At 47.0% G+C, this 25,930-nt stretch overlaps 2 protein-coding genes across 4 annotated transcripts in view; both read right to left on the bottom strand.

Annotated features, from left to right (window-relative positions):
- Sag (S-antigen visual arrestin) overlaps positions 1-8,774 on the bottom strand; it is a 40,857-nt gene extending 32,083 nt beyond the window's left edge. Inside the window, exons 1-3 of the mRNA XM_031368332.1 lie at positions 8,427-8,774; positions 7,045-7,149; positions 2,303-2,363 (exon numbers count right to left, since the gene is read on the bottom strand). Coding sequence (XP_031224192.1) covers positions 2,303-2,363; positions 7,045-7,110 — 127 coding nt within the window. The 5' untranslated portion in view covers positions 7,111-7,149; positions 8,427-8,774. The remainder of the gene's footprint in view (positions 1-2,302; positions 2,364-7,044; positions 7,150-8,426) is intronic.
- A 10,852-nt stretch (positions 8,775-19,626) lies between these two features.
- Positions 19,627-25,930, bottom strand: part of Atg16l1 (autophagy related 16 like 1) — a 35,586-nt gene continuing 29,282 nt past the window's right edge. For all 3 annotated transcript variants that reach the window (XM_031368322.1, XM_031368320.1, XM_031368321.1), the window contains 6 exons: positions 24,987-25,107; positions 24,555-24,660; positions 22,722-22,871; positions 22,579-22,626; positions 21,479-21,580; positions 19,627-20,787 (listed from right to left, as the gene is read on the bottom strand). In XM_031368322.1, coding sequence (XP_031224182.1) covers positions 20,694-20,787; positions 21,479-21,580; positions 22,579-22,626; positions 22,722-22,871; positions 24,555-24,660; positions 24,987-25,107 — 621 coding nt within the window. In that variant the 3' untranslated portion in view covers positions 19,627-20,693. The remainder of the gene's footprint in view (positions 20,788-21,478; positions 21,581-22,578; positions 22,627-22,721; positions 22,872-24,554; positions 24,661-24,986; positions 25,108-25,930) is intronic.

Here is a 25,930-nt window from a genome sequence, read left to right as displayed (position 1 = left end):
AACTCAGAAATCCGCCTGCCTCTGCCTTCCAAGTGCTGGGATTAAAGGCGTGTGCCACCACTGCCCAGATAAGAATAGTCATTTTTAAAATGTGGTTCTGGAGATCAAATTCCGGTTGTCAGTCTTGGCAGCAAGCATCCTTACCCACCGAGGACAGTTTTATCCTCTGTTTAAAACCCCCAATTTCCCCCCATACATCTTTCAAACGGTTGCTAGCAGAACGCTTAGCAAGCCAGAGAAAGCTGTAGAGATAGCAAAGAGAGCTCGGGCACCCTTCACCCGGTTGCCTCTGTTGCCTCTCATGCTTAGAGTTAGATGAGGCCAGGGTGTGCACACAATGGGTGTGCATGGCTCCGTGTTGTTTTCTCATAGATGGAGATCTGTGTGAGCACCACACTCCAGATGTGGAATTGTCCTGGCATCGTAAAAGCTCTCCTCTGGGCTGTATCGCACCACCCATCTCTGCTCCCTCCATCCTCAGCCCCTGGCAGGCACTGCCTGTAGACTTTTGTCATCTTGAGAATGTTACATAAGTGGCATTAGGAAATCTGCACTCCCTTGAGGTTGCTCTTTTTACTCAGCATGTTACAGGCATCAACAGCTCACAGTTCTTACTCCACCTGCCCTCTCCCTTGAGAGGTAGCTCAAGCTACGCTTAGATTCTCATTCCTCCTGCCTCAGCTCCCAAGTGCTGGGATCACAGGCGTGCGTGCGCCAACAGCTGGCTGCTTGTCCTTTTCTATGATTAGATAGTAGTCCACGGTATGGATAAACCACGGTTTGTTTAACGTTCCTCATCTACTGAAGAGAGACTTTAGTCTTTTCAGTTTGGGGCTGCTGTAAACAACCACATCTAAGAAAGCTTTTGTATGCCGTCTTCACTTCTCAATGAATACTCAGGGGTGCTATTATTGGCTCATATGGGAAGGGCATGCTTAGTTCTTAAAGAAACTGCTGAACTGCTTTCCCAGTGACTGCCGCAGCACTGTGCGCTCCCCTCAGTGGTCTGCAGAGGCCAGGAGACATCAGGATCCCTGGCATTGCCACAGGCGGTTCTTTTAACCTTTTTTTTTTTTTTTTTTTTTTTTTTTTTTGCATTTGAAAATTGGAAGCATATTGACTTGATGTCGAGAAAAACACATAGTAACAGTTTCTTTTTCTACATGTAATTAGATGCCTGGGTGTTTCCTAGAGTCTGGGTGGTTCTGGAGATAGAAGAAACGGCTGATGCAGCCAGGTGCTTACCTGGTGCCACATACTGTTTGAGGGTACATCTATCCTGATGGGGTAATGTGGAAACAGGAGTTTGAAGCAGCTGGCCATACTGCATGCAGTCAGGAAGCAGAGATGGGCTATTTCATTTTGTTTCCTATAGTACTGAAGATTTGAGCCCAGGGCCTTGCACTGGGCAAGTGGCGCTGAGCTACACACCAGCCTGTTTATTATTTTATTTTATTTTATTTTATTTTATTTTATTTTATTTTATTTTATTTTATTTTGAGGGGCCAGCAAGGTGGCTTAGTGGGTAAAGATGCTTGCTGCACAATCCTGGCAACCTGAGTTCAATCCCCCAGAACCACACAAAAATGTAAGAGAACTGACTTCGCAAAATTTCCTCTGACCCCAAGTAAATAAATAAATGTAAAAATAAATTGTTTCTGACCAACCAGTGGGCCACTCACTGACATTTTAATTTGTATTTATTAGATTAGATTATTAGTGATATTTTATTGTTTGTTTGTTTGTTTGTCTGTTTTGAGACAAGATTTCTCTGTGTAGCCCTGGCTGTCCTGGAACTCACTATGCAGACCAGGCTGACTTCAAATTCAGAGACCCATCTGATGCTGCCACCTGAGTGCTGGGATTAAACGCGAGGACCACTATCCCCTACTGGTATCTTTTTTTTTTTTTTTTAAATGAAAAACTAGGGGCTGGAGAGATGGCTCAGTGCCCTGACTGCTCTTCTGAAGGTCCTAAGTTCAAATCCCAGCAACCATCCGTAATGAGATCTGATGCTCTCTGGTGTGTCTGAAGACAGCTGCAGTGTGCTTTCATATAATAAATAAATAAATCTTAAAAAAAAAAAATGCCGGGCGGTGGTGGCGCACACCTTTAATCCCAGCACTTGGGACGCAGAGGCAGGTGGATTTTTGAGTTCAAGGCCAGCCTGGTCTAAAAAGTGAGTTCCAGGACAGCTAGGGCTGTCCCAATCTCAAAAAAACAAGAAAAAAAAAATGAGAAACTAGCAGTCTGATGACTGAGAGGAAAACCAACCTTAAATTTTCCTCCAAACTCAACTTACCTACAGGCTCTACTTGGCTGACGTGGTCTACATAGTCTCTCTTCCCCAGGTAGATGGTCACCTGCAGAAAGAACAAGGCATTTACTCAGAGGCCAACTACCTTGAAGTCTAACCAGTAGTATTTCTCTCTTCCTCTTATCCAGTGCTAGGAATCGAACCTGGAGCCTCATGCATGCAAGGCAAGCACTCTACCCTGGAGCCTCGGCCCTTTCCATTCATCTTCAGAAGAAGAGTCGCTTGGCTCCACAGATGCTCTGTGGGTGTCCTTCTCTCCCCGCTGTGGGTGAAGATAGTTCAAGTGGGGTGTCCTGCCTTCCATCCCTACGTGGGCTCCAAGGAATCCTTTCAATCCATATGGATGTTGGGAATTCTTCCCACTCTGTTCTCTCCTCCTCATCTCAAGCCCAGGTCTGTAAGTAACCAGGTAAATCTGACGCTAACCCACACGTTAGTGGAAGGTCGTGCCCACAGTCAGCCAGCCTTCTGCTTCTAGCTACTCACTGAAAGTTCTGGTCTCTGTGTCCAGAGTCTTTCTGGAGTAGGCAAAGGAGTAGGAGATCTAGAGAAGTGATGGGGTGAGCCCCGCCCAAGTAAATCGGCAACCACGCACTGAGGAAGGAGGACGTGGAGCAAGTTGGTGGGGACGCCACCCATGTTCTCAGCAGCCAATCTCCTCAGCTATTTGGTGGGAGAGCAGGGGGCTGCCCACTGCTCGCTTCTTTACCAGAGGACCCCAAATGCCTTGAGGTGAGGACCTAGGGCAGTGGGTCTCAACCTTCCTGATGCTGCGTCCCTTTAATATGGTTCCTCATGTCATAGTGACCCTCCCTCCCAACCATAAAATCATTCTTGTTGCTACTTCATAACTGTAATTCTGAGATGGTTATGAATCATAATGTAAATATCTGTGTTTTCCGATGGCCTTAAGTGACCCCCGAGAAAGGGTCCTTCAACCTCCAGGGGGTCACAACCCACAGGTTGAGAGACACTCATCTAGAGTGTTCTATATACCTTCCAGCCTTCTCAGTATTTACTACAGCCTTTGGTACACAGAAGGATTCAGTCAGTGCTTGCTAAGGATATCAGTGAGCAAGAGCATGCACCCTGGCTAGTCTCTGCTTCTCTAGGCCTCTCAAGATCACATTTTTCTTATTTCACCAGTCAATCTAAATGACTCTTGACATTAAATCGTGTCTTATACTCAGTCTTCCACAGGGAATCATTTCTCCCCAGGTGGGTCCATTTGCATGACTGGCAAATGGATGTTGGAGGTGGTATCAAGCAAATGCTTCTTTCTACACCCCTGTTAACAGAGAGGAACCTGTGAGAAACCTTGCAAGTCTGTGCACAACATTTCAGGCCTCAGAGGCCTGGGAAGTGTGGGAGCTGGGCATGAGAGAGGGACAAGGGACCCACACTGCAAAGGGCACTGCAGCAGGCGTCAAGCTCCGCCCTCTAAGTCAGCCTCTCACCTGAGGCTGACCCAGCTCACTTGCCCAGTGAACTCCCTGGGCCCATGCTTTTTGTGCAGGATGGACCCAAGAGTAGAAGGAGAGAAGAGGGGGAGCTGTTGTTTGTCCCCTGCTTGCTGGCTTATCCTAGGGCTGGCACATCCTTCTAGGCATGCATGTTCCTGGGAGGAGGCCCTGTTGGCTTCTGAGTTCTGCTGTCTGTTGGATACCCCATCCCTTCAGCCCAGAGAAGCACCTATACCCAGTGCTACAGGCCCAATCCAGCCAGACTGAATGGGACTAATGTTCCCCAGTGGTGACAGACCATGAGTCTTAGGCAGGGGCATAAACTCTCCTCAGATTCTCCTATCTCTGTTCTTGCAGAAACATGGCTACCTCCCAATTCATAGATGCGGCTGTTCCCTCTGTCCTATGGAATAGCATCTCGTTTCTTGGGGGTGGCCAATAGAATCGAGCCTTACCTCTGGGCTCCAGGCCCCTCTGTCCTCATCTTGGCCCTGGCTGTGGCAGCTCTGCCATAGCACTATCACAACTGACCCTCTCTGCTCCTGATGCCCATGGCAAACAAGGCTCTTCAGTGACACCTCTAGCTGAGGAAGCCCTCCTCGTGCTTCAAGAGAACCTTTTGGCACTATAGGTTCCACCCCCCCAACCCTCAATCCCAGAATGCTCTGGCTGCCCCTGTGTTATTCTGAGCTAAGCATCTCTCACTCTGTGGCACAAGCTCTAGAACACACAGTGTAGCCTGGGCTGCCTTCAAACCTGGTGCCACAGGAGCACTCAGGGTCTGCCCCTCTCCCTCTCCCAGCACATAGTCTACTTTCCTGACTTCCAGGGCTATGGAGGCCTCCCCTGCACTGTTGGTCAATGGAGATAAAACCTCTCCAGTTTGCTACCTTGGTTTGAGGTAAGTGCTTAAAACAGGAACGGCTCTAATTATGTAGCCCTGGCTGTCCTGGAACGTGTCATGCAGACCAGGCTGGCCTCAAACTCAGAGAGATTCACTTGCCTCTGTCCTGACTACAGGGATTAAAGGTGTGTGCTAGCGAGCCTGGCTAAGGCCTGTCCTCACACTCTGGCAGAGAAAGAAAGGCTGCAGATCCAGTCCAGACTGGATGGGACTAAGTTCCCCAGGGGTGGCACATCATGAGCCTTAACCAGGAGCAAGCAACTTTGAATTCAACTGGGAGCAAGACCACCCTTCTACTACCCTGGAGAGGAGTGGGAAGGACAGGAACAGATAAAAAGGGTGGCCGTGTGAAACTGACAGATAGACTTCTAGCAACTCACCATAGCCAAGCATACCTTCTTGGATAAAATAAGTAGTTATGCACAAGATCAGTCATCAATCATGAGGTCACATGCTAAGAGGAGGCCAGCCCTAATGGGTGATTCTCTCTCCCCCTACCCATTTACCTTTTACTTTAACATTTCTTTAAGGATGTATTCATTTTATTTAGGTGTGTATGAATCTTTTGCCTGCATGTATGTATGTATATTATGCATTTGCCTGGCACCTGCAGAAGCCAGAAGAGCCCATCTGATGCCCTGGAACTGGAGTTCTATGAATGGTTGTGAGTTACCATGTAGGTGCTGGGAACTGAACCCAGGACATCTGAACAAGCAACAAATGCTCTTTAACTGTTAAACCTTCTCTCTAGCAAGCCAGCCAGCCAGCCAGCCTGCATGCCTTCCTTTGACAAGTGCTTTCTTGTGTAGCTCTGGCTGGCCTTGAACTTAGGATCCTCACGAGTACTGGGATTAGAGATCTGTGCTGCCACTTCCAGCTCAGGGAATGTTTCCTGATTGGTCTGATCCAGCTCTGAGCATCTAATTCCTTTGGCTTGCCTACACTATTGGCATAGTGTAGGCAGGTACCTCAGGCCCAACCAGTGTCCTAGTCTCCTGGACAGCTCCCCGGAAAAGGCTCCTGACATTTAAGAGACCATAAGGTGCACTCATCTTGTCTGCTTCCCATCTAAAGATCAACAGCCTCATGCTCCTGCCCCCAGGCCCCATTGTGCTGGACTGGATCCTCAAACCATGAACCGTAATGAGCTGGGCTGCTCACCACCAGCCTGAGGCTCTCACAGGAAAGAGGGACACAGCAGAATGGCTGCAGAGGCCAGTCACCCATGACTAGGGCACACAAGGGTTGCCATTGAAAACTCCCAGTACACAAAACATGAATTGATGCATTCTCCACCACTTGGACCCTTGCATGGGGGTGGGGGGACCCTAAGTAGGGCTTGGCAGCACCATGCCTGGAACCCTAGTTTCTCAGGAGGCTAAAGCTGGAGGAGTCCAAGTTCAAGGCCAGCCTGTGAAACTTCATGAGATTCTGACTCAAAATAGAAGTAAAATTAGAGCTGAGTATATATACATATACATATGTATATATATACATATGTATATGTATGTGTGTGTATGTGTGTGTGTGTGTGTGCATCAGTTGTGGGGGGGGCTAGGCTAGCATATATGAGGCCCCAAGTTTAATTTCCTGGTACCATAGATGAAGGAAGGGAGGCAAGGAGGGAGGAAAGAAGGAAATGCATTTCTTGTTTCAAATAATATCTGTTTAAAGACCAGGTGCATTTCAAGGAGGCATGGCCATAGACAATGGATGCCTGTTAGGTATTCGTGGGGAAGGGGTGAGGGTGGAAGGTCAGAGGGATGAAGGGGAGAATGGTAAGTGATCTGGGAAAGTCAGCACAAAGTGGGAAGGGGAGATAAAAAGGGCTGGCAGACAGTGGGAGGAAGAGCTAGAGAAGAGATGTAGGACCCCAAAGCTATAACCTCAAAGCACCCAAGGGCTTGATGAAAATGACACTTCCAGCCGACAGAGGAGCAGGCAGGAGGAGGGGACAAGTGAAACGGCTGATTCCACTGTGAGGCATCATAAGGAAACCAGCCAGAAGAATGAGGCAGATCTGCACCATCCATTAAGTATACCAGCTACATATACCACCAGATACACCAGCCCTAGTGTGCTAGTAGGTATGCTAGTGTGGCCAGTGCTGTAACACACATTTCCACAACTTAGCAAGGAAGAATAATGAGGTTGGGGTAGGACAAGGGGACTGAGAGATGGTGGGTTGCAGAGCCCACTGCTGTTCCTCAGTTCTCTCTCAATGACTGTCCATCCCATGGACACAGGGCTTCCCTAGGCCTCATGGTAGATGGACGTTGATCACGGTTATACTCGACAAATGTCTGCTTCCTATTATTCTTACAATAATTTCCAAGAAGCCTCTCTTCTGTGCCACTTACCGACTTGTCCCGAGAGACTTTCTTGAAGATGACGTGGGATTTATTGGTCTTCACACAGGCCGCCATGTTGTCTGTCCCCTGGGATGTACGTCAGAGGTTGGAAGGCTAGGAAAGTACAATGATCCCAAACATAAAGTTATAGACACTCTGGACATAAAGCCCACTTCTGTGACTTCCTTCTTTGGACATGTCCTCCCACGTGCTCCAGTATCCATCCTTGATGAAATCAGCTATGGGCAGTTGCACTTTACTGTAGTGAGCGTCTAAAAATTATTCAGTTTTTTTTATGTGTATGTGTACCACATGTATACAGATGCCTGTAAAGGCCAGAAGAGGTGTTGGATCTCTTGAAGCTGGAGTTATAACCTGACCTGGTGTGGGGAACCGAACTTATGTCTTTTGGAAGAACAGCAAGCACTTATAACTGCTGAACCATTTCCCCAGCCCCAGTGACCCCCTCCACCCAAATGGGGTCTCACTGGCTGGCCTGAAACTCACTATGTAGACCAGGCTGGCCTCAAAACTCTTAGAGATCTATCTAAGTCTGCCTCCCAAGACTGGGATCAAAGGTGTGTATCACCATGCCTGGCCCATTATCTATTTTGGTGTATTCTGTTTTTCTTGGTAAGCTTCAGACATTTCAATAAACCTTACCAGGTAGATTCTAATGAAGTTTTGTCCTTTTTTGATTAAACGTTGGTGTTTTGTACTTGTAAGGCTGCATCTAAAATTCTGCCATGCCAGGTGTGGTGACTCCTACCTATAATCTCAGCACTCAAGAGGCAGAGTTCGGATTGCAGAAAATTTGAGGCCAGCCTGGACTACATAGTGAGTTCCAGGGCAGCCAGGGGTATTTACTAAACTCTGTCTCAAACAAAATCAAACAATTCTATCATAACTAGACTTTCTCCCTCTTCTTCTTCCTCCTCTTCTTCCTCTTCTCCTTTTCTTCTTCCTGTCTCATTATGTAGCCCAGGTTAGCCTCAATCCGGCAATCCTCCTGTCTAGTGCTGGGTTTACAGGTATGTACCACCACACCTGGCTTTCCTGTGCCTTATGGTAAGCATACAGAAAATATCCCTGAAATATGCCACATGACTGCTCCCCAAGTGCAGCTGTGAGGGGCACACGAGAACCCTTTCTTTCGGCGTATCTGTTTCCTCTCCTCGGCCTGGCAGATAGTCAATGCCTTCTTATGATTTGGGATTAAATGCTCTCCAAGTTTCCTTTCCAAGCAAAATCCTGTGGAAGTCAGGGGTAGCAAACCCCAGCACACTGCCTTGCAGAAGCATGTCTGTCCTTGTTGCCCCGCCCCTGCCCCTGCCCTCCACCCCATATCCACCCTTGGTTTCTGGGAATGCTTGGGTTTGGCGCTCACTTACCTTGTAATTTGTCACCAACCAGTTGAGATGGCCAGGAAAGTCAGGAGAGGGTACCTGTGCTTTCAGATGGTGAGCAGCCAGCCCGTGCTCTGAGGAAACCGGTGAAATCCTATCAGATAACCCCACAGGGCAAGGGTGAGGCCCCTGGATGACACGTGAGGGAATTTGTAGGGATCTGTGGAGATGCCCAGCTCTGAGGTCTCAGTGTCTAAAAACCAAATCAGATTTGAGGAGCAGGGAGCTGACTGGATTAGTGAGATGGCAGATTGGCCACTTCAGCAGTTCTAAGCATTAGTTAGGCGCTCCAATCTTCTCAGAGGGTTCCACAGATGTACGAGCCATCCAGCTGGCCTGGGCAAGGTGCAATGAGAGGAATAGCTAATTGAAAGATTTTTTTTTTTTTTTTAAATCCTAAACCTCTTTAGGTTCTGGAAATAGATGGCTTATCCCTTCACTCTTCACCATCATCAGGAAGGGGGATGTTCGACTGACAGGCCTAATTAAGCTCAACAGCATTAGGGTATTATATAAAGAAAAAGGTCAAGGAGAAAGGTCAACCTAGGGCTGGGTTACACGTGTCCCTCACCTTCACCCTACACACCAAGAGTCCTGTTGAGCCCTCTGTATCTTTCCTTATCTTTACACATTCAGTATGGGTCTACACGCCAGCTGGGCTTCCCCGGGCAGTAATAACTCCACCACATGATGGGCAACCATCTCTACATCCCAGGCCCTTCTCCATACCCAGCACAGACCTTAACCCTGACCTGATGATTACCCTGATGGGGAGGTCCTGTCTCTCTTGCATGGAGACCCAGATCCTCTACAAGAGCAGCCAGTATTTCTGATCACTGAGCCATCTCTCCAACCCCAACATTTTTTTTTTTTAAAACAGAGAAATCCCAGCTCAGTATAAAAGGAATGATAAAGGAAAACATTGTCCAATGAACTGCAGTTATATTAATCTAAGCTTTTTAAGTTTGTTTGTTTAGTGTGTTCCCTCCACCCCCTTGCCTGGAACTCATGGCAATTCTCCTGCCTCAGCCACCAAACTGGCTAGTTTCTGCAGCTGGGACACTGTGGGCTCTTGAGAGATTGTTCTTCTCCTTGAGAGAGACATTAAAACCCCTGGCATCCTAGTGCCCCCGACCCAGAGTCCATATTCCCAATTGCCCTCCTCCTTTGGGGTCTCTCCTCTAACTCAGGCTTGCCTTGAACTCATGATCCTCCTGCCTCCCCTTCTGGAGATCTAGTAGTAGAGGCCTCACACCTTCATGCTTCCCTCAGACCCAAATCCTTTTCATCAAGGCTGTTATACTCCAGACCATAATCACAGCTAGAGATCCCCGCCCCCATGCTCCCTAGATCGTACATGGCCTGTCTTGTCTCTATCATTTCCATAGAAACAGCAAACAGGCTATTGCCAGTGTTTACCCTTAGTCCTGGGTCAACCCTAGTGTTTCCCGGTGTGGTTCTGTGTTGCACAGCAAGCCCCCTCTTGTGGGGAACTGTGAGTGACAAATCTCATTCTGGTACAGTTACCTCCTGGTCTTTTAGTTTCACCATACCTGAATAATAGCAAAACTTACATCTTCAAACTCTAGGACTATTTACTTGGTCCTTAAGCCACCAAGGAACAAGGTGATATATGGACAAGGTCCCTCTAGTACAAAGTGACACATATGGATCACCGTGCCAACTGCATGTGTGGTATTGTCTAGGATTAGCTTGAATCCAGGAAATCTTTAGATCCTGCTTCTGACCAAGAAAGGGGATGCGTTAGGGATTCAACATCCTTGTGTAATTTGTGGCACCTAAATAGATACTCAATTGGATAAGTGGGGTACTGGATAAACACAAAACGTTTTGGATAAACTGGGAAAATGTGAAAATGGTTGAGATAAGATTTACTGGATAGAGGCCAGCAGATACCTCAGTAGGTAGAGGAGCTTGCTGTGCAAACCGGACGATGACCCAAGTTCAATCCCTGCATCCCATGTTGGAGGGTGAGAATCTACTCACGGAAGCTGGGCGCCCATCTCTACATGGAAGCTGGGCGCCCATCTCTACATGAGTGCACATGCAGGAGAACACGTACCAAAAACCAAAATAAGGGGCTGGAGAGATAGCTCACTGGTTAATAGCATTGAGTACTCTTCAGAGGACCTGAGTTTAATTCACAGCCTCCACATGGTGGCTCACAGCCCCCTGTAATTTCAGGTGACCCGATACTTTCTTCTGACTCCAAATAGCACCATGGGCACACATGGTACACATATATACATGCAGACACACATAACATTCACACATTATAAAATAAAATTTAAAAGAAAAATTAAAAACTAAAATAAAGATAAGCATTAAAACAGGTTATAGGCTGAGCATGGTGGCACATGCTTTTCAATTTCAATTGCTCAGGAGGCAGAGGCAGGTGGATCTGAGGCAGTCTGGTCTATACAGTGAGTTCCAGGCCAGCCAGGGCTACACAGTGAGATGCTGTCTCAAAAACAAAACAAATAAAAACTGGGTTATAAATCCAAGAGACTAACTTCTCCCTGTGAAATATAAAAATAGGGACTGGAGGGGGGGACTTGCAGAGGGTCGGGTTTAGTTCCCAATACCCACAAGGTTGCTGACAACCATCTATATAACTCCGGATCTAAGAGAGCTTCCCCTTTTCTGAGCTCTGCAGGCACCAGTTACATAATACACACTTTCTCATACACACAAAAATTTTAAAAAACCTCTAAAATATTTTTTTCAAATATAAAAATAATGATTTCAGGCATGATGGTGCATGCCTGTAACCAGAGGATTTCTGCAAGTTCAAAACCAGCTTGGCCTACACTAACCTCCTCTGACATCCCCCACCCTCCCCAACCCAGCACCCCCAAAGCTAGGGCCAACAGGGGGCGTCAGTGGTAGATACTTGCCACAAAATTTTAATGACACAAGTTCAATCCCTGGAATCCACATGGAAATTTGAGGAGAGAAAGCTGAGTCCAAAATTGTCCTCTGACCTCCATACAAGTTATCACTTGTGCACACCCATACATACACATCACATACTCATAGGATAACAATTAAAAGCTAAAAATATAAAAAGCAGGGGGCTGGCCGGGCAGTGGTGGCGCACGCCTTTAATCCCAGCACTTGGGAGGCAGAGGCAGGTGGATTTCTGAGTTCGAGGGCAGCCTAGTCTACAGAGTGAGTTCCAGGACAGCCAGGGCTACACAGAGAAACCCTGTCTTGAAAAACCAAAAAAAAAAAAAAAGCAGGGGGCTGGTGAGATGACAGCGGGTAAGAACACAGACTGCTCTCCTGAAGGTCCTGAGTTTAAATCCCAGCAACCACATGGTGGCTCATAACCATCCGTAATGAGATCTGACACCCTCTTCTGGTCTGAAGACAGCTGCAGTGTACTTATGTATAATAATAAATAGATCTTTAAAGAAAAAAAAAAAAGCAAAAAGATTCACAAACTCAAAAAAGAAAGGGGAAAAAAAAAGACCAGAGCTCTCTAATACTCCTATTGAAAGGGCTCCTGTGGCAATGGGCCTTGGCCCTGCCTGTATGCTCCTGGAATCCTGCATCCTCTCATTGATTCAGGGGTGCCAGGCCACAAGAAGGGTGCAGATAAGTCAGTGAGCTGCCATAAGTGTGTGCGCACGCATGTGTGGGAACTGAGGATCCAAACACTTCCATGAGGAAGGAAGCATCATTTTTAGCCTGTGATCTAGGATGACTTACTTCCCTCTTCTTGGTGGAGAAATGGGGGGCAGGAGGGCATTCTTGCTCCTAAAAGCCAAACGTCTTCCAGATACCAGACATAACGGTGAGGTTCTCAGTGTTTTGGTGTGACTCTTCCCATCTTTACAAACACAGCCTTTAGAACCAATATGACTTGCCCACCCTCAGTATAAGGCCTGGTGAGATCTAACAGTCACTTCTAGCAAGCCTTCCACAACCCTGGGCAAGGGCACATCTACCAGTCTATAGCTGTGCGTTACAGAACTGCACAGTGAAATTGCAGGGCCCAGGGAACAGTTGGGAGACACACAATGAACTTGCACCCAGTTGGCAAGACCAGCAATGTTTGCTGTGTCTGTGTGCAACACTTAACCCTTAAACATTTCAGAAGACAGTTCCTGAGCAAGGACAGGAAGATCCACTCTATAAAATAAGGACAGAGTAGCAGTCCCCTGGGAAAAGCCTTTACTTTGCAAAATAGGTGACTCCAAAATTGGGCACGATGCCTCATGTTTTTAATCCCTGCATTCTGGAGCTTGAAGCGGGAAGATCTTAAGTGCAAGGTCAGTGTGGACTACATATGAGAAAAAGAAAACAAGAAAGTGCTGGAGAGATGGCTCAAAGTTGAATTCTTGCTGCTCTATCAGAAGACCTGAATTCAGTTCCCAGTACCCACACTGGGTAGCTTGCAACTACCTGCAACTACACACACACACATACACACATACACACACAGAGAGGCACCTATAACTCCAGAGACACATAAAGTCTTTCATCTTTCTTTTAGATTTCTTGTTGAAGCTGAATGGCCTGAATCCCCATTCCAAGCATCTTGACCACACGGGACCTTTCTCTGGAGTCACCCACAGGGGGCAGCCGCTCCAAGCCCTGCGTTTCAACCCTAAACACTAAGGTCAGGGCTCGTGGGGGAGGGGTGGTGCTATGGGCCTGTCACTCATCTCAGGGCCACACGGTGGAGGAAAGCAGGTACTGAGCTAAATGTCAACTGCAAATAAAGATGGCGTATCCTCTGGCAGAGCTTTCTGGAGCAAACACCAGGAAGTCTGAAGTGGCTGCCATTTCTGGAGGGTCAGGGAACAGAGGCCTTTAAAAGCCATCACCTGGGGCTGGAGAGATGACTCAGCAGTAAGAGCAAAGGTGGTTCTTCCAGAGGACCTGGGTTAGATCCCCAGTGCACAGTGGCTACACAAGGCTCACAGCTATATGTAACTCCAATTCCAGGGATGTGATCCCTCCGAAAGCATCAGGCATGCAAGCAGTGTACAGAGATGCATACAGACGAAATGTTCAAATAGAAAATACAATACTAAGAAAAATGAAAACTATCACTGCAATCCCTACTTGTATCTCTTAGTTAATCCTCTATAGAACAGAGGGCTGTTTGGGGTGAGGCTGGATAATACTATGAAAACATAACTGTTGTCCACAAATTCTCAAAGTAGTAAAACCTTTCCAAACAAAATGAAGTCCACATTCCAGCTTTTTTTTTTTTTTGGTTTTTCGAGACAGGGTTTCTTTGTATAGCCCTGTCCTGGAGCTCACTCTGTAGACCAGGCTGGCCTCAAACTCAGAAATCCGCCTGCCTCTGCCTCCCAAGTGCTGGGATTAAAGGTGTGCGCCACCACGCCTGGCTTCAGCTTTTTTTTTTTTTTTTCCTTTCATCTCTTGTGCAACATTCTCAACACACTATTGAATGCTTCCAAGATTGGGAAATCACTAACTTGTAGCACACTTAATTTCAGTCTCACCACTCAGCTTTGACTGGTCTTGAACTCTGGACTCTCCTGCCTCAGCCTCACAAATGCTGGGCTTACAGACATGTGCCATTTCAGTTTGGTCTCGGGAGGACTGTTGGTATGAAACTGGCTTTTCCTCTACTTCTCCCCATTGCTCCAAGTTCATCTTTTCCCTCATGCAAATTTATCTGTGATGAGCATAAGGGTTCTTAGTCCCCAAGGGCACTGGAGTCCTTCACCACTCTGCCACCCAATGTTACTGATGCTCCAGGTTTGTGGAGTGGGATCTGGGTAGCTCCAGATGGGAGCCCTGGCTGAGAAAGCTGCTCAGCCTCCTGCAAATTTCCTTTTCATTTCTACAAGGCAACATAAAAAACAGGCCATTTTGTGGAGGTGAAGAAACCCATAAAATGTGTAGAGAAATTCCTCGAAAACATGATCGGGGTAGGGTTAGAAATGGAAGGGCTTCATCCGGCTTCCTCTTTTCCTCCTCCACTGATGGCTGCTGTATGCCTGCGTGCTTCTTTAGGCTCTGTATTGCCCACTGCACCCCAATGCCAATGCGATCTCCATAACAGTGAATACATTTCTAAAGAACTCAGTGTCCTTCGCCTACTCATGGGTGGATTCTAGCATCAGAGAACCTGACATCTGTGCAAAGTTATGTGAATATGCTTTCAAACATCTAAAAACTGCATTTATTTAGTATGTGAACCCATGCAGGCACACAAGCTACAACATGCACGTGGAGGTGCGAGGAAAAGCTGCAGGAGCTGGCTGTCTTTTACCATGACAGTTCTGGGGGCAGAACTCAGGCCGTCAGGCTTGGGTACAATTAGCATCCTTAGCTTCCGAGTCACCTCACCAGCTCCAGTAGCATGCCTTTTTATTGTTTTTTAAAAGTAGTTTTTACTTTTGATATTATTATAAAATTTCTCCCTTCCCTTTCCTCTCTCCAGACATTCCATCAACTCCTCCCTGCTCTCCTCCAAATTCAGGGCCTCTTTTTTCCATGAATTGTTATTATATGCATATATGTATTTGTGTGTGTGTGCATATAGATATGTACATATATGTGTGTGTGTATATATATATATATATATATATACATACATATATATATTCTTAAATATAACATGTTGAGTCCACATGTTACCCATATATATGTTTTTGGGGCTGACCATTTGGCACTAGGCAACCAACTGATTCGCTCTTGCCTAGGGAGGACCATCTCTCCTATCCACAGCTTTACTCAGTTGCCTATAGTTGTATAGCTCTGAGGCCTTGTGAGGTTGTTACTTGGGGTGTCTGTTGGTGTCCTTCCTGCTCAGCTCACATTTAAGGGGTCAAACTGCTGAGATTTTGTAGGTATAGCTTCTGATGTTGCTAGGCAACAGCCTCACAGCAAACTCCTCTGGTTCTTAGTCTTTCTGCCCCTCTTCAGCCATGTTCCCCAAGCTTTAAGGTATGGGGTCCATAGCTCTGCATTTTGACTGGCTGTGTTTTTTTTTTTTTCTAATAAGATTTAGTTTATTTATTTTATGTGTATGAGTACACTGTAGCTGTACAGATGGCCATGAGCCATTATGTGGCTGCTGGGAATTGAACTTAGGACCTCTCCTTGCTCTGGCCCGCTCCCTCCGGCGTAATACACTGTAGCTGTCTTTAGATGCACCAAGAGAGGGCATCAGATCTCATTACAGATGGTTGTGAGCCACCATGTGGTTGCTGGGATCCAAAATCAGGACCTTCGGAAGAGCAGTCAGTGCTCTTATCCACTGAGCCATCTCGGCCACCCTGACTGTGATTTTCTATAGTGGTCTTCCCTTAAGAAGTGTCCACTTTTCTTTGAATCAATCTGCTGCTTTATAGATCTTAACTTGAAAGACAACCAAAGTCTTTGTTGGCTAGTGTTGAGCTGGTGACTATACATCGTAAACCTATAAAATACAACAAAACTCTTCACTGTGAAATGGTATGTGAGGCCCAGAGAGATGACTGGGGAGGTGACTGTGCTCACCATCAAGACTCGTAGTTTGATTCATCAAGGCCACACAGTGGGAGAGAACTCCCACAAGTTGTCCTCTGAGCTCTAGACATGCACCATAGCAAACATTCCCTGCCCCTCATAAATGAAAGAGCAACCATAAATAGCATGGTATGGGAATCACAGGCCAGTAAACTACCTACAAAACTCTGAGTTCAACCCCCAGCATTGCGGAAGTAGGGTTTGGTGTGGATGGCACATCCCTATAAGCCCAGCACTTAAGCTTGTACAGGCCGGAGGATCAGAACTTCAAGCTCATGCTCAGCAAGTTTGAGGCTAATCTGGAATAACACACTATCTCAAAACCAAACCGTTAGGGAGTCTCTGCTGTGTGCCATCCACTCTGTAGAGCTAGGTACTAAGCTAGGTACTAAGCATGACTCCTGACTCAGACTCTCAGAACCATTTGATATTCTCCTGCAACTATCAGGCCTTCTGGCTCCCCACCTAAAAACCCAGCATGTGAGAATCACAAGCATCCCTCTGGCCCTGATTATCTAGTTATCTTTGAAGTAAAATGGAAACCCAGATACAAATTCACCTGCTTCCCCTGCCTAGCTGTGTCCTGGGGTAAGAGCAAACCTGTGAGGAAGCCCAGCATACTGTAATGTGCAAGGCTGATGTCTGTCCTTGAGATAGAGTCTTAACGTTTTCAAAGGAAAACCAGCCAAACTCTTATGTGGCATTGAAACATTTGCAGGTGATACTGTTTCAGAAGTGAAGGGAGAGCAGGCTGGGCTGACTGCAAGATGGCAGTGTGACTCCCTTCTTCCCCAGAACTCAATTTCTCCAGGGCTGGATTTAGATCACCAAACCTGCCCACGTCACCTGCTACAATTCAACACATCAATGGGCAACTCAAATGGTGACAAATGCTCACACACTGATGCTTTCTTGCTATCCCATCCCCAATCAATCCCTTAGTGAACCTCACATTAACAGACCAATTGAGGACTTGGAGGCTGCCCTCTAACCATTTATCCCCAAGTGGCTCGGGTACAATGTTTGAAAGTTTTAGGTAATCAAGACGGCTTAGTGGGTAAACTGCTTCCTTTCAGGCCTGACGACCTGACTCTGATCCCAGGACCCACATGGTAGAACCAATTCCTACAAGTTTTTCTCTGACCTCCACACACGTGGTGTAGCGCAGATGTCCTACAGACAACAGTCCAGGAATGTAATTTTACCATGTTCTTAAAATCAGCTTACAGGTGTCCTTATCTTATTTTAGTTGCTCCCTCCCTTCCCCCTTCAATCCCTAGTAGTCAACCTTCCACCTTAGCCCCATGTGTTCTGTCGTCTTTCCAACCCATTCCTTTAAACATCCCAGCCTTTTCGCCTAGACTTACTTCCACTGACATACACTTAACAAGTAGGAGCTCAGATCCACTTTTTATCCTGGGTTACCTTGCTTTCCAACTCCATCCATTTCCCCTGCAAATTTCATATTCATGGTAAAAAAAAAAAAAATCCCACCGTGTGTCTATCTGTGTATACCAGACATCATCCGTTTCTGTCTTGATGGACATCTAGGCTGTTTCTACATCTTCACTATTGTGAAGAATGGTGATAAACATGAAGTGTCTCTGCAGTCCCTGGGAGTCCCTAGGAGTCCTTTGGCTGGAACTACACTGTACACTCATTGTAGCTATACAGGTGGCAGTGAGCCATCATGTATGTGGCTGCTGGGAATTGAACTCAGGACCTCTGCCGGCCCTGCTTGCTCCGGCCCTTAAGGTAGTTTCTTATGTAGCAAAAGCTAAACAGATCCTGATCATTAAACAAACAGCCGAGGATGCCAGTAGAGGTGCATGGGCGGACCAAGTAGTAAACTGGGAAAGCCTTTGTAATGGACAGCGCTGTAGTGGCTCAGAGGAAGAGACAGACACCAGCAAAGAATGCGATGAAAGCCAGAGCTGAGATCAGAGCAGCAGTCTGCTCAGACGAGGGAGCCAGGAAAGAATGGATTGGTGTGATCTCTCGCTGGCACACACCCAGGCGCTTCCACAGCAACCCATTCAAGTGTGGATCCTTTATTTCGTTGAGATTTAAGTTGAATGAAAATTGAGACATGCTGTTTGACACTCACTGAAATAGGATACAGATAACATCATGGCTGACTCACTTTGTGTGCCCCCATATGGACCCGGAGTGGCAGAGTGTCAAGGGACAGGGTTAGCATAAATGTTCCCATCTGAGTCATGAAGCTGGTCAGAACTCAGCTGTGAAACTTCCTCCCATTTCTAAAATAAACTAAAATACAGATGACCTAGTTTGAGACCTCCTAAAATCCAAGTATTATTATTCAGGTTATCTTACAAAAGCTAAAACGGTGGTTTCCATAAAAACAAGGCTAAGTTGGAGTACAATGTAGCATGTCATTGCTACTCACCTTAGTGTGCTTCACACAGGCAGATTGTACACTCCATGCTTCAGAATATGAGATTCACAAAACCCCAGTTAGGGAAACAGACATAATGGGGTGTGTTCTGTACGCCTTGAATCGTGGCAATCCCATTTCCCAGCCAAAGAATACCTGGGAACTGGGCTGCCCCTGCCCTCTCCTCTACCCATACATTTACTGCAATGACCACAAAACTCCCTGTGCCCTAGTGTCTAGGATATATGATAAAAAGCAGTCAGGCATGATGATACATCCCTTTAATACCAACACTCCAGAGGCAGGAGGATCGCAGAGTTACAGGCCAGTTAAGGCTTCATAACCCTATCTTAGGTGGTGTGTATTTGTGTAGTGGGGTGGGCAGTGTTCTCACAGAATGTACCTTAGAAATCAAACCTCTAACATGAATTATTATCCTGCATTGGGAAATGACCTAGTGAATATAAAACTGTTAATTAAAAAATAGCCTTCATTACATCCAAGTAACATTATGCAGGCTGAGCAGTGAATTACTAGGAGGTAGGCAGTCTGCTCTCCCTGGTGGCTGCACATGAGCTACCAGAAAACCAAACCACAGCAGAGTAGACTAGAAACCCACAATGACGTGAGCGTTCCACCTGCAGGCAGGGAGGCACAGACCTGGGGTGAACACCACACATGCCCCAGTGCTCAGTGCTGGCAGTCAGGGGACGAACTAAGTCAAGAGTAGCCCTGCTTCACAACTAGTGACCTGAATGGTCAGGGTCTCACCCGATGCCCCTTTTCTCCCTTACAAGGATAGCTGATGTCCAGTTGAGTTTCCCAAGATTGGTGAACAGCCAAGCAGTTTCTGTGCTCCAACTTAAACCTTCAGCAACTCACACTTCTTCAGTGGAGACAGGATACTAGTCTGTAGCAACACCCAGAGAGGAGGTTGTGGAAGGAAACTGTGGACACTTTTCCTAGTGTTCAGACTTGTGTAAGACATAAAACAGGAACAGTGTTTATAGGAATAATAATTTATGGGGACAGGTGACATGCTGAAAATGGCCCAAAACACTAAGGAGGAACACAGAATACCTTCTGGACAAGGTTGTGTACCCTTGTTATCCCATCCATTGGGTAGTAACAGGATTGAGGGTAAGCTGGTCCAAGCTACACACAAAGCAAGACCTTACCTCCAAAAAAGGAGTAAGAATCAGAAAAACCAGTTCCCTTCCCTTTTACTTAAGGATGTGACAGAAAAGACAATCAAGACACAAGGAGTTTGAAAAGTATATAACAGAATTTCTTCTTTATTTACAATCAAGTTCTGTTGGGACACATAATTAAATAAATAAAAGATGTGCCCTGGCCAGCGAATCTCAACTTCCAACACCAGCAGCTCTCTGGCAGCAAAGCAACAGGAGAGTTGCAGCAGGGAAGGGCTGCTTCCCTGTTCCCTGGCTCTAGCACTCATGCTGTCTCTGCTGCCCAGAGAACAGTGTGGAAGCAAAAAATAAAGTGCAAAGTAAATGTGACAGACAAATGTGGCGCTTCAGACACGCAGACTCCACGCTCAGACCACGTGCATGGGTGAGCAGGACAGAGATTGCTTTCCCAGCCGCCTTCATCATAACCAGCTCCTAGGCAGCCTTCTCTTACCAACACTACACTGCATGCACAGGCAGTGATACAAGGTAAAGATGAACTTCTCACCTCTGCTGAGAATTCTACCAGATGAGGAAAGGTTGGCACGGTCCTTTCCTCACACACACAAAGCTATGTGAAGTGTTGGCAGGAAGGGAGCTCAGAGTTCTGAAGGCCAGCTGAAGATGCAGGGTTCAGCAGTGAGACCAGACACACCACCAGCCCTGAAAACAGCTCCACCCGCCCTTTGTCACAGGAGGACAGGCCCTGATTTGGTTTCCACTGACCCAATGCCTACAGTGAGCCCCCTGGGTAAGTGACCCCACAGAAAGGGGGGCATGCATCAGGCGACAACAGACTTTGGAAAGACAGGAAAAGCACAGGGGACCCAATACCCGATGTGTGGGGTTATCCTTGGCACTGTGTCCAGTGGGGAGACCCAGCAGGGACCCTGTGCTCCCCATGAGGTATGGAAGGTCAGAGTTAGTAGTGTTTCCCACCCAAATGCAGACAAGAATCTGAACCTCTGCTGGGAACTTGCAGAGTCAGTTTGGTTCAGTGTCCATTCTTCTCAGCCAGTAGAGACCTTAAGTCAAAGTTCTCAGGAAAGCTACGGTACCACATGGCTTCAGCTCTTCCCTGGGAGGACACATCACTCTCCAAGATGGGCTGTAGGGTCCCACGATGCTCTTCAGGGTATGGTGTCAAGGCTGTGCCCACAGCACAGCTCTGCTTCCTTTGTCCACACTGACAACATGTAAGCCGGAGGGGGCCCACGCCACCGCATTGATAGAAGAGCTTAAGGACCAAGAAGAGACTTCAGTCAGCAAGACATCAGGCCCAGGCACCTGCCAAATACAGGAACACCCAACCACAGCAGGGGCTTATGCTAAGAAAGCTGCACTGTCCAGCAACAGCACTGGACTAGATAGGAGATGCTGTCTCCTTTAGCAAGCAGACCTTATCTGGCTCACCCCAAGAGTAGCCCTATGGAAGCAGGAAGAGAGAACACTCAGCTCCATAAAGCAGCACAACTGCTATGTCAGGAGCGGAGTGCGCCGATCCACAGGAAGCCAGGGCCCGTGTTTTGGGCATAGAATTGGTAACAAGAAGCCCAAGAGCTATCCATTCTATCTGGTGGACAATAAGGAGTCCACCAGAAGAATGGTATGAACCTGGGAGTTACTGACAAACACAAGAGTCAAGGAAGAAAGGGAGGAGGATGAGGAAGGAGCTGCTCTGAGGCTTTCCCCAGTGGCCACCAATGGATGGCTCTACCTGTGGCACCAGTTACTGTGGTCTGCTATGTATACTGCTGAGTGGTGAAACCTGGCCCCACTAACCCTGGTCAATCAGCCCTGGAAATAGGGAGGGGGACTGCTTTCCAGGAGCCCACTGAGGTTCCAAGATGGCATAAGCTTTGGGATGGAATCACAGGTTCTGCTTTAGATGTAGACCTGAGTCCATGCACTGCTGGGGTTCATCTTACCTATGCTGTTTTGAAAGAACCTTCTCCACGTTCCCAGTCAGCACACTCCAGACATAGAGAGAACCCTCGGCTGAGCCTGCTGCCACGTAACTGCCATCAGGGCTGGAGGAGACAGTAAGAGGGCAAAAGCTACAGACTTCTGACTTCACATGACCACTCTTGTGCATAGATGCAGGTCACATGCTAGTTGTGAGCAGCCCTGCTCTTTCAGCCACCTGCCTACCAAAGAGCAGTGCCAAGCTCTTGCTTGAAGCTCTATGTCTCTACTTATCAGACTCAAGCACACACAAGGGAGCCAAAGCCAATCTCTGAAAAGCTCAAAGTCTCTGCTTGTGAAAGGCTGTTGTGTGGTTCAGCCACTGTAGTCAGAGAAACCATAAAATGCTGAGGCACAGGCTGGGGAGATGGCCTAATGTGTCAAGACTGTTTTCTGCAGCATAAGTATCCAAGCTCTAATCTCCAAAACCAATGTTAAAAACTGCGTGTGTGTATAAGAACCTGCAATCCAGGCCTGCTGGGAAAGAGACAGGCTTGCAGGCTGTCAGCATAGCTCTAGGTTCAGTGAAAGACTGTTTCAAGGGAATAGGGGGAGTGGTGGAGCAGAACATTTGATGTTCTTCTCTTGTCCCTGCATGTATATGTAAGCTCAGGAGGCCACATGCGCACACACATCAAACAGACACTTTTCCCTACTATGACAACCAATCCTAGAATACACCTGAGAAAAGTATGGTATCCAGAAGGCAGAACAAGGAGATTCACTGTTTCACCTTCCAGTGTCACCTCCAAACAGACTGTACCATTCTACCCTAGGAACGCCAAGCCTTTCCAGTGTCAGTGCCAAGTCTTGGTAAGTGAGTGGGTGAAAAGGAGAATGCAGTAACTCAGAGCCAAGCATCAGCCAACCATGTGCACAATAAAAGAAGGAACACCATTAAAAAAAACCAAAAAGATTCCAGCAGGACCCCAGATGACCCTCAGACTCACTCCTGCAAGCTCCAGAGGTAGCAGAAAGGTTATGTTTTACCTCCCTTCAAAGGAAAATGTCCAGCTTTAACCTCTGAGATAAACCAAACACCAGGTAGGACATGGCTACTAACCTGAAGACAACCCGGGTCCAGTCAGAGCCACATTTGAATCCAGGCGCACTGAAACGAGCAACAGACAGGTTAGCTGCCGCCTACAGTGAGTGCACTCACCCAGCAGGACAGAAGTAGGCAAGGCTAGGCCCAGGGCCCAGTACCTGAATGTCTGCTTGACTGCGTTTGTCCGGAGGTCAATGACTTTTAGCAGGTCATCACGGGAGCAGCTCAGGAGCTCAGTTCTCTCAGGGTTTAAGTCCAGAGCAGTGATCTTCCCTAACAGTTCCATCTCTCGGACCACACTCTCTGATCTAAGGGAAACAGCAGTCTGAGACCTGATCCAAGTGGGCCACCTCCAACCTGACTAGGATGTCATGTCACTGAGGAGAAAATGCTGGTCACCCAGTTACATCCAAGTCTTCAAGGGGCAAGTAAGTATGTCCCTAGAATGATGAGACTAGAACTGGTTAGGGCTTTTCTTGTCCATTTTTAGAATAATAGGACAATTACCAACCAGAACTCCTAATAAGCAAGCGTGAACTAGAGCAACTAATTACACAGCTGGTACAGCTCATTCTTCCTTTCTTTTGTGGGCCCTATGGACGGACTCTGAGGCCTCACGTGTATGGTAAGCGTATGTCCTCCAGCCCCAGAGCAGTACTATTTCAATGGTGTGACCTTTAGCTTTTCCACAAGCTCAAGGCTGTGGCGTAGAAGCTGCTGTGGTGTGTCTAGGGAGCCCACAGGCCTTGTGACTAGGTAGCTTAACTAAGGCTGCTTCAGACCTGGGACTGGATGATACCATGGCAGTTGTCACTGTGCACCCTCTGCTGCCGCCTCTCCAACTCTTACATGCTCAAGCGCACAGAGGTCAGCTAATAGGCCCCTAGGAGATGGGACCTAATGGCAACACTCAACAATTGGTTTAGCTGAAGTTTTCAATGAACTTATTTGCTGTCTTAACTGAGCAGGAGTTTATCTTGTTATTATATATACAGCCCCAGACTCCTACTCCAAATCTTTGGTATGTGGCCACCTATCAAGTTAAGGGATTGGCTTGGAAACTTGTAACATCCAGTGAATTTCTAAACTTCCATATTTTAAATTCAAACTTCAAGTTTAGGGAAAAAAAAAGGATTAAGAATATAGGAGCAAGCTTCCCAAGTGCATCCAGAGCCATGCATTCTTATCCCCCTCTCCACGTCAGGAGCTGCTACATGGACTATGGCCTCTGTATTCAATCCAATTACCAGCCACCTCCGTCTTCCTCCCCAGCTAGCAGCTCAGGGCTTCATTTCACTGGACCTCTTTTGGTCCTAACAGCTCTCCTCCTCCTATAGGAATCTCCTAGCATGTCCCTATCTTTGCTCTTCTGTCAACTCAGGTCCTCATCAATACTTTGCTTTCAGTGTGCCTTAACCTGCTCTCTAAAGACAGGACAAAAGTCACTGAGCAGATTACATGAAGCCATCGCTTGCTTCTCTCACCACACACAGCTCAAACATCAAAGCATCCCAAGTTGCTTATAAAGTGGGTGGACATCTGATCCCCACTCTCCCCATCTCATTAGCACATGCACCTCACTTATTGTCAGCTGCCTCAAGCTGTTCTGGGTGGGTCTGTCTTTCCATTGGCTTCTCCAGACTAATTCCTATTCCCATCAGCAAGGGAAAAGGCCTGCCTCTACTACAGGAACACCCCACGGTGCTCACTGTCTGTACTCCGTCTTCCCCGTTTCATCTTAATTTGCCTAAAGGTAGGAATGGGCATCTTCTTATCTCTGCTTATCTTACAGCTGGCAGAGCATCTGGTACCCAGTAAATGACGGCTGGACCCAAAAGACTGCTTTGTATAAAGAATAGCACAGCCCAGACCCAGCTGTCCTGGAGTTCTGCCAGTCCTCAAGTATGAGAACACACCCCCACACAAAGCATGCTCAAAGCTCTTTATATGTTCTCTCATCAGTCTCCCACCAAGCTCTTAAAGCATCATACCGGATATCCCAGAAACGAATTTTCTTGTCGAAATGTCCACTCATTACACATTGCTCAGTGCAAACAATGTCATTGCAGCTGGATCCTGCAAACACTGTTTTTATACCTGAAAGAAAACCAAACACCATCAATCAAAGGCTACATGGCTGGTACACATAAAATATAGCTACTATGTCACTACATATATACTACAAATATAGCCACATGTCAGCTACATGTCACTACATGGCTGGCACACATAAAATATAACTACTATGCTCTTGACCACTGAGCCCCCAAAAATCACAAAAAGAAATGAGACCTCAAGCAGAAAACAACTCCCAACGCCCCCAAGACCCTCAGACTGAAATGAACCAGAGCTCTGACTGATGTGGGAACATCACCTCACCACTAATATCTACATAAACACACAGAGAGACTGCATTTCCTCACAGACTTTGCTGCGGAGATCCCAGAGTTTGAGGGTCCGGTCGTGACTTCCTGAGACAATCCGTGCATTGTCCAGCAGGAACTTGGCAGAGAGGACTTTCCCGCTGTGGCCTGTGAGTGTGTGCTACAAGAGAGGACACCCAGGGTGAGACTTGGGATAGCACACTGCCTTCCCAGAGGAGCTCCAGAGCCAGTCTCAGAGGGCCCTGAAATCTTCACAGAAGGTCAGAGAAAAGAGGTATGGCACATGGAACACACTTTCACTGACTCAGCCTCGATCAAAGAAGTCACATTTCTGACTGGAGGAGGAGCTTCAGAATCTTCTAGAAGCTACTTCTTCGTGCTGCCAAGAGATGAGGTATTGTTTTAACTTAATTGTGAATGGTGTCCAAGAACTGATGTGTTGAGGCTTGGCCTCTATAGTTTGTGGCCCTGTGGGAAGATAACACACTGAATATATATACCTCTCTTCACCCCAAGATTGGGGCTCTGGACTCTTCCTATTTTGCTCTTTGGCTCTCACCATGAGGCAAACATGTTCCTCAGCCACACGATGTACTGTGCCATCAAAGACCAAAGCAACCACAAGCTAAGCTTCTGAAACCTGAGCTGAGCTGCCGATGTCAGCTACTTTGTTCTGTCTTACTTAGGTCTCTCACAACAGTGACAGAAAGCTGGACTGCATACACAATTCCAGTACTTAGATTCTTGGAATCTGTAAACTCAAAACCAGCCTGGGCACCACAGTAAGACTCTGGGATATAGCTCAGTGGTGGAGCGCTGTCTAGTACATATGAGGCTCCAGGCCCCAGCACTGGAGGGGGTTAGGGGAATCTCCTACTAAAGAGAAATCCAAACTCAACCTTCAAAACAGCATCAAATTCCATAAACTCCTTGAAATCCAAAAAACAGAAGAGAGGAAGCAAGAGGAGGATGCTTTTAAAAGC

This window comes from Mastomys coucha, unplaced genomic scaffold (assembly GCF_008632895.1).
Source record: "Mastomys coucha isolate ucsf_1 unplaced genomic scaffold, UCSF_Mcou_1 pScaffold14, whole genome shotgun sequence".
Lineage (NCBI taxonomy): Eukaryota > Metazoa > Chordata > Mammalia > Rodentia > Muridae > Mastomys > Mastomys coucha.
Note: the sequence above shows the minus strand (reverse complement) of the source record. Positions and strands in the feature narration are given on the sequence as shown.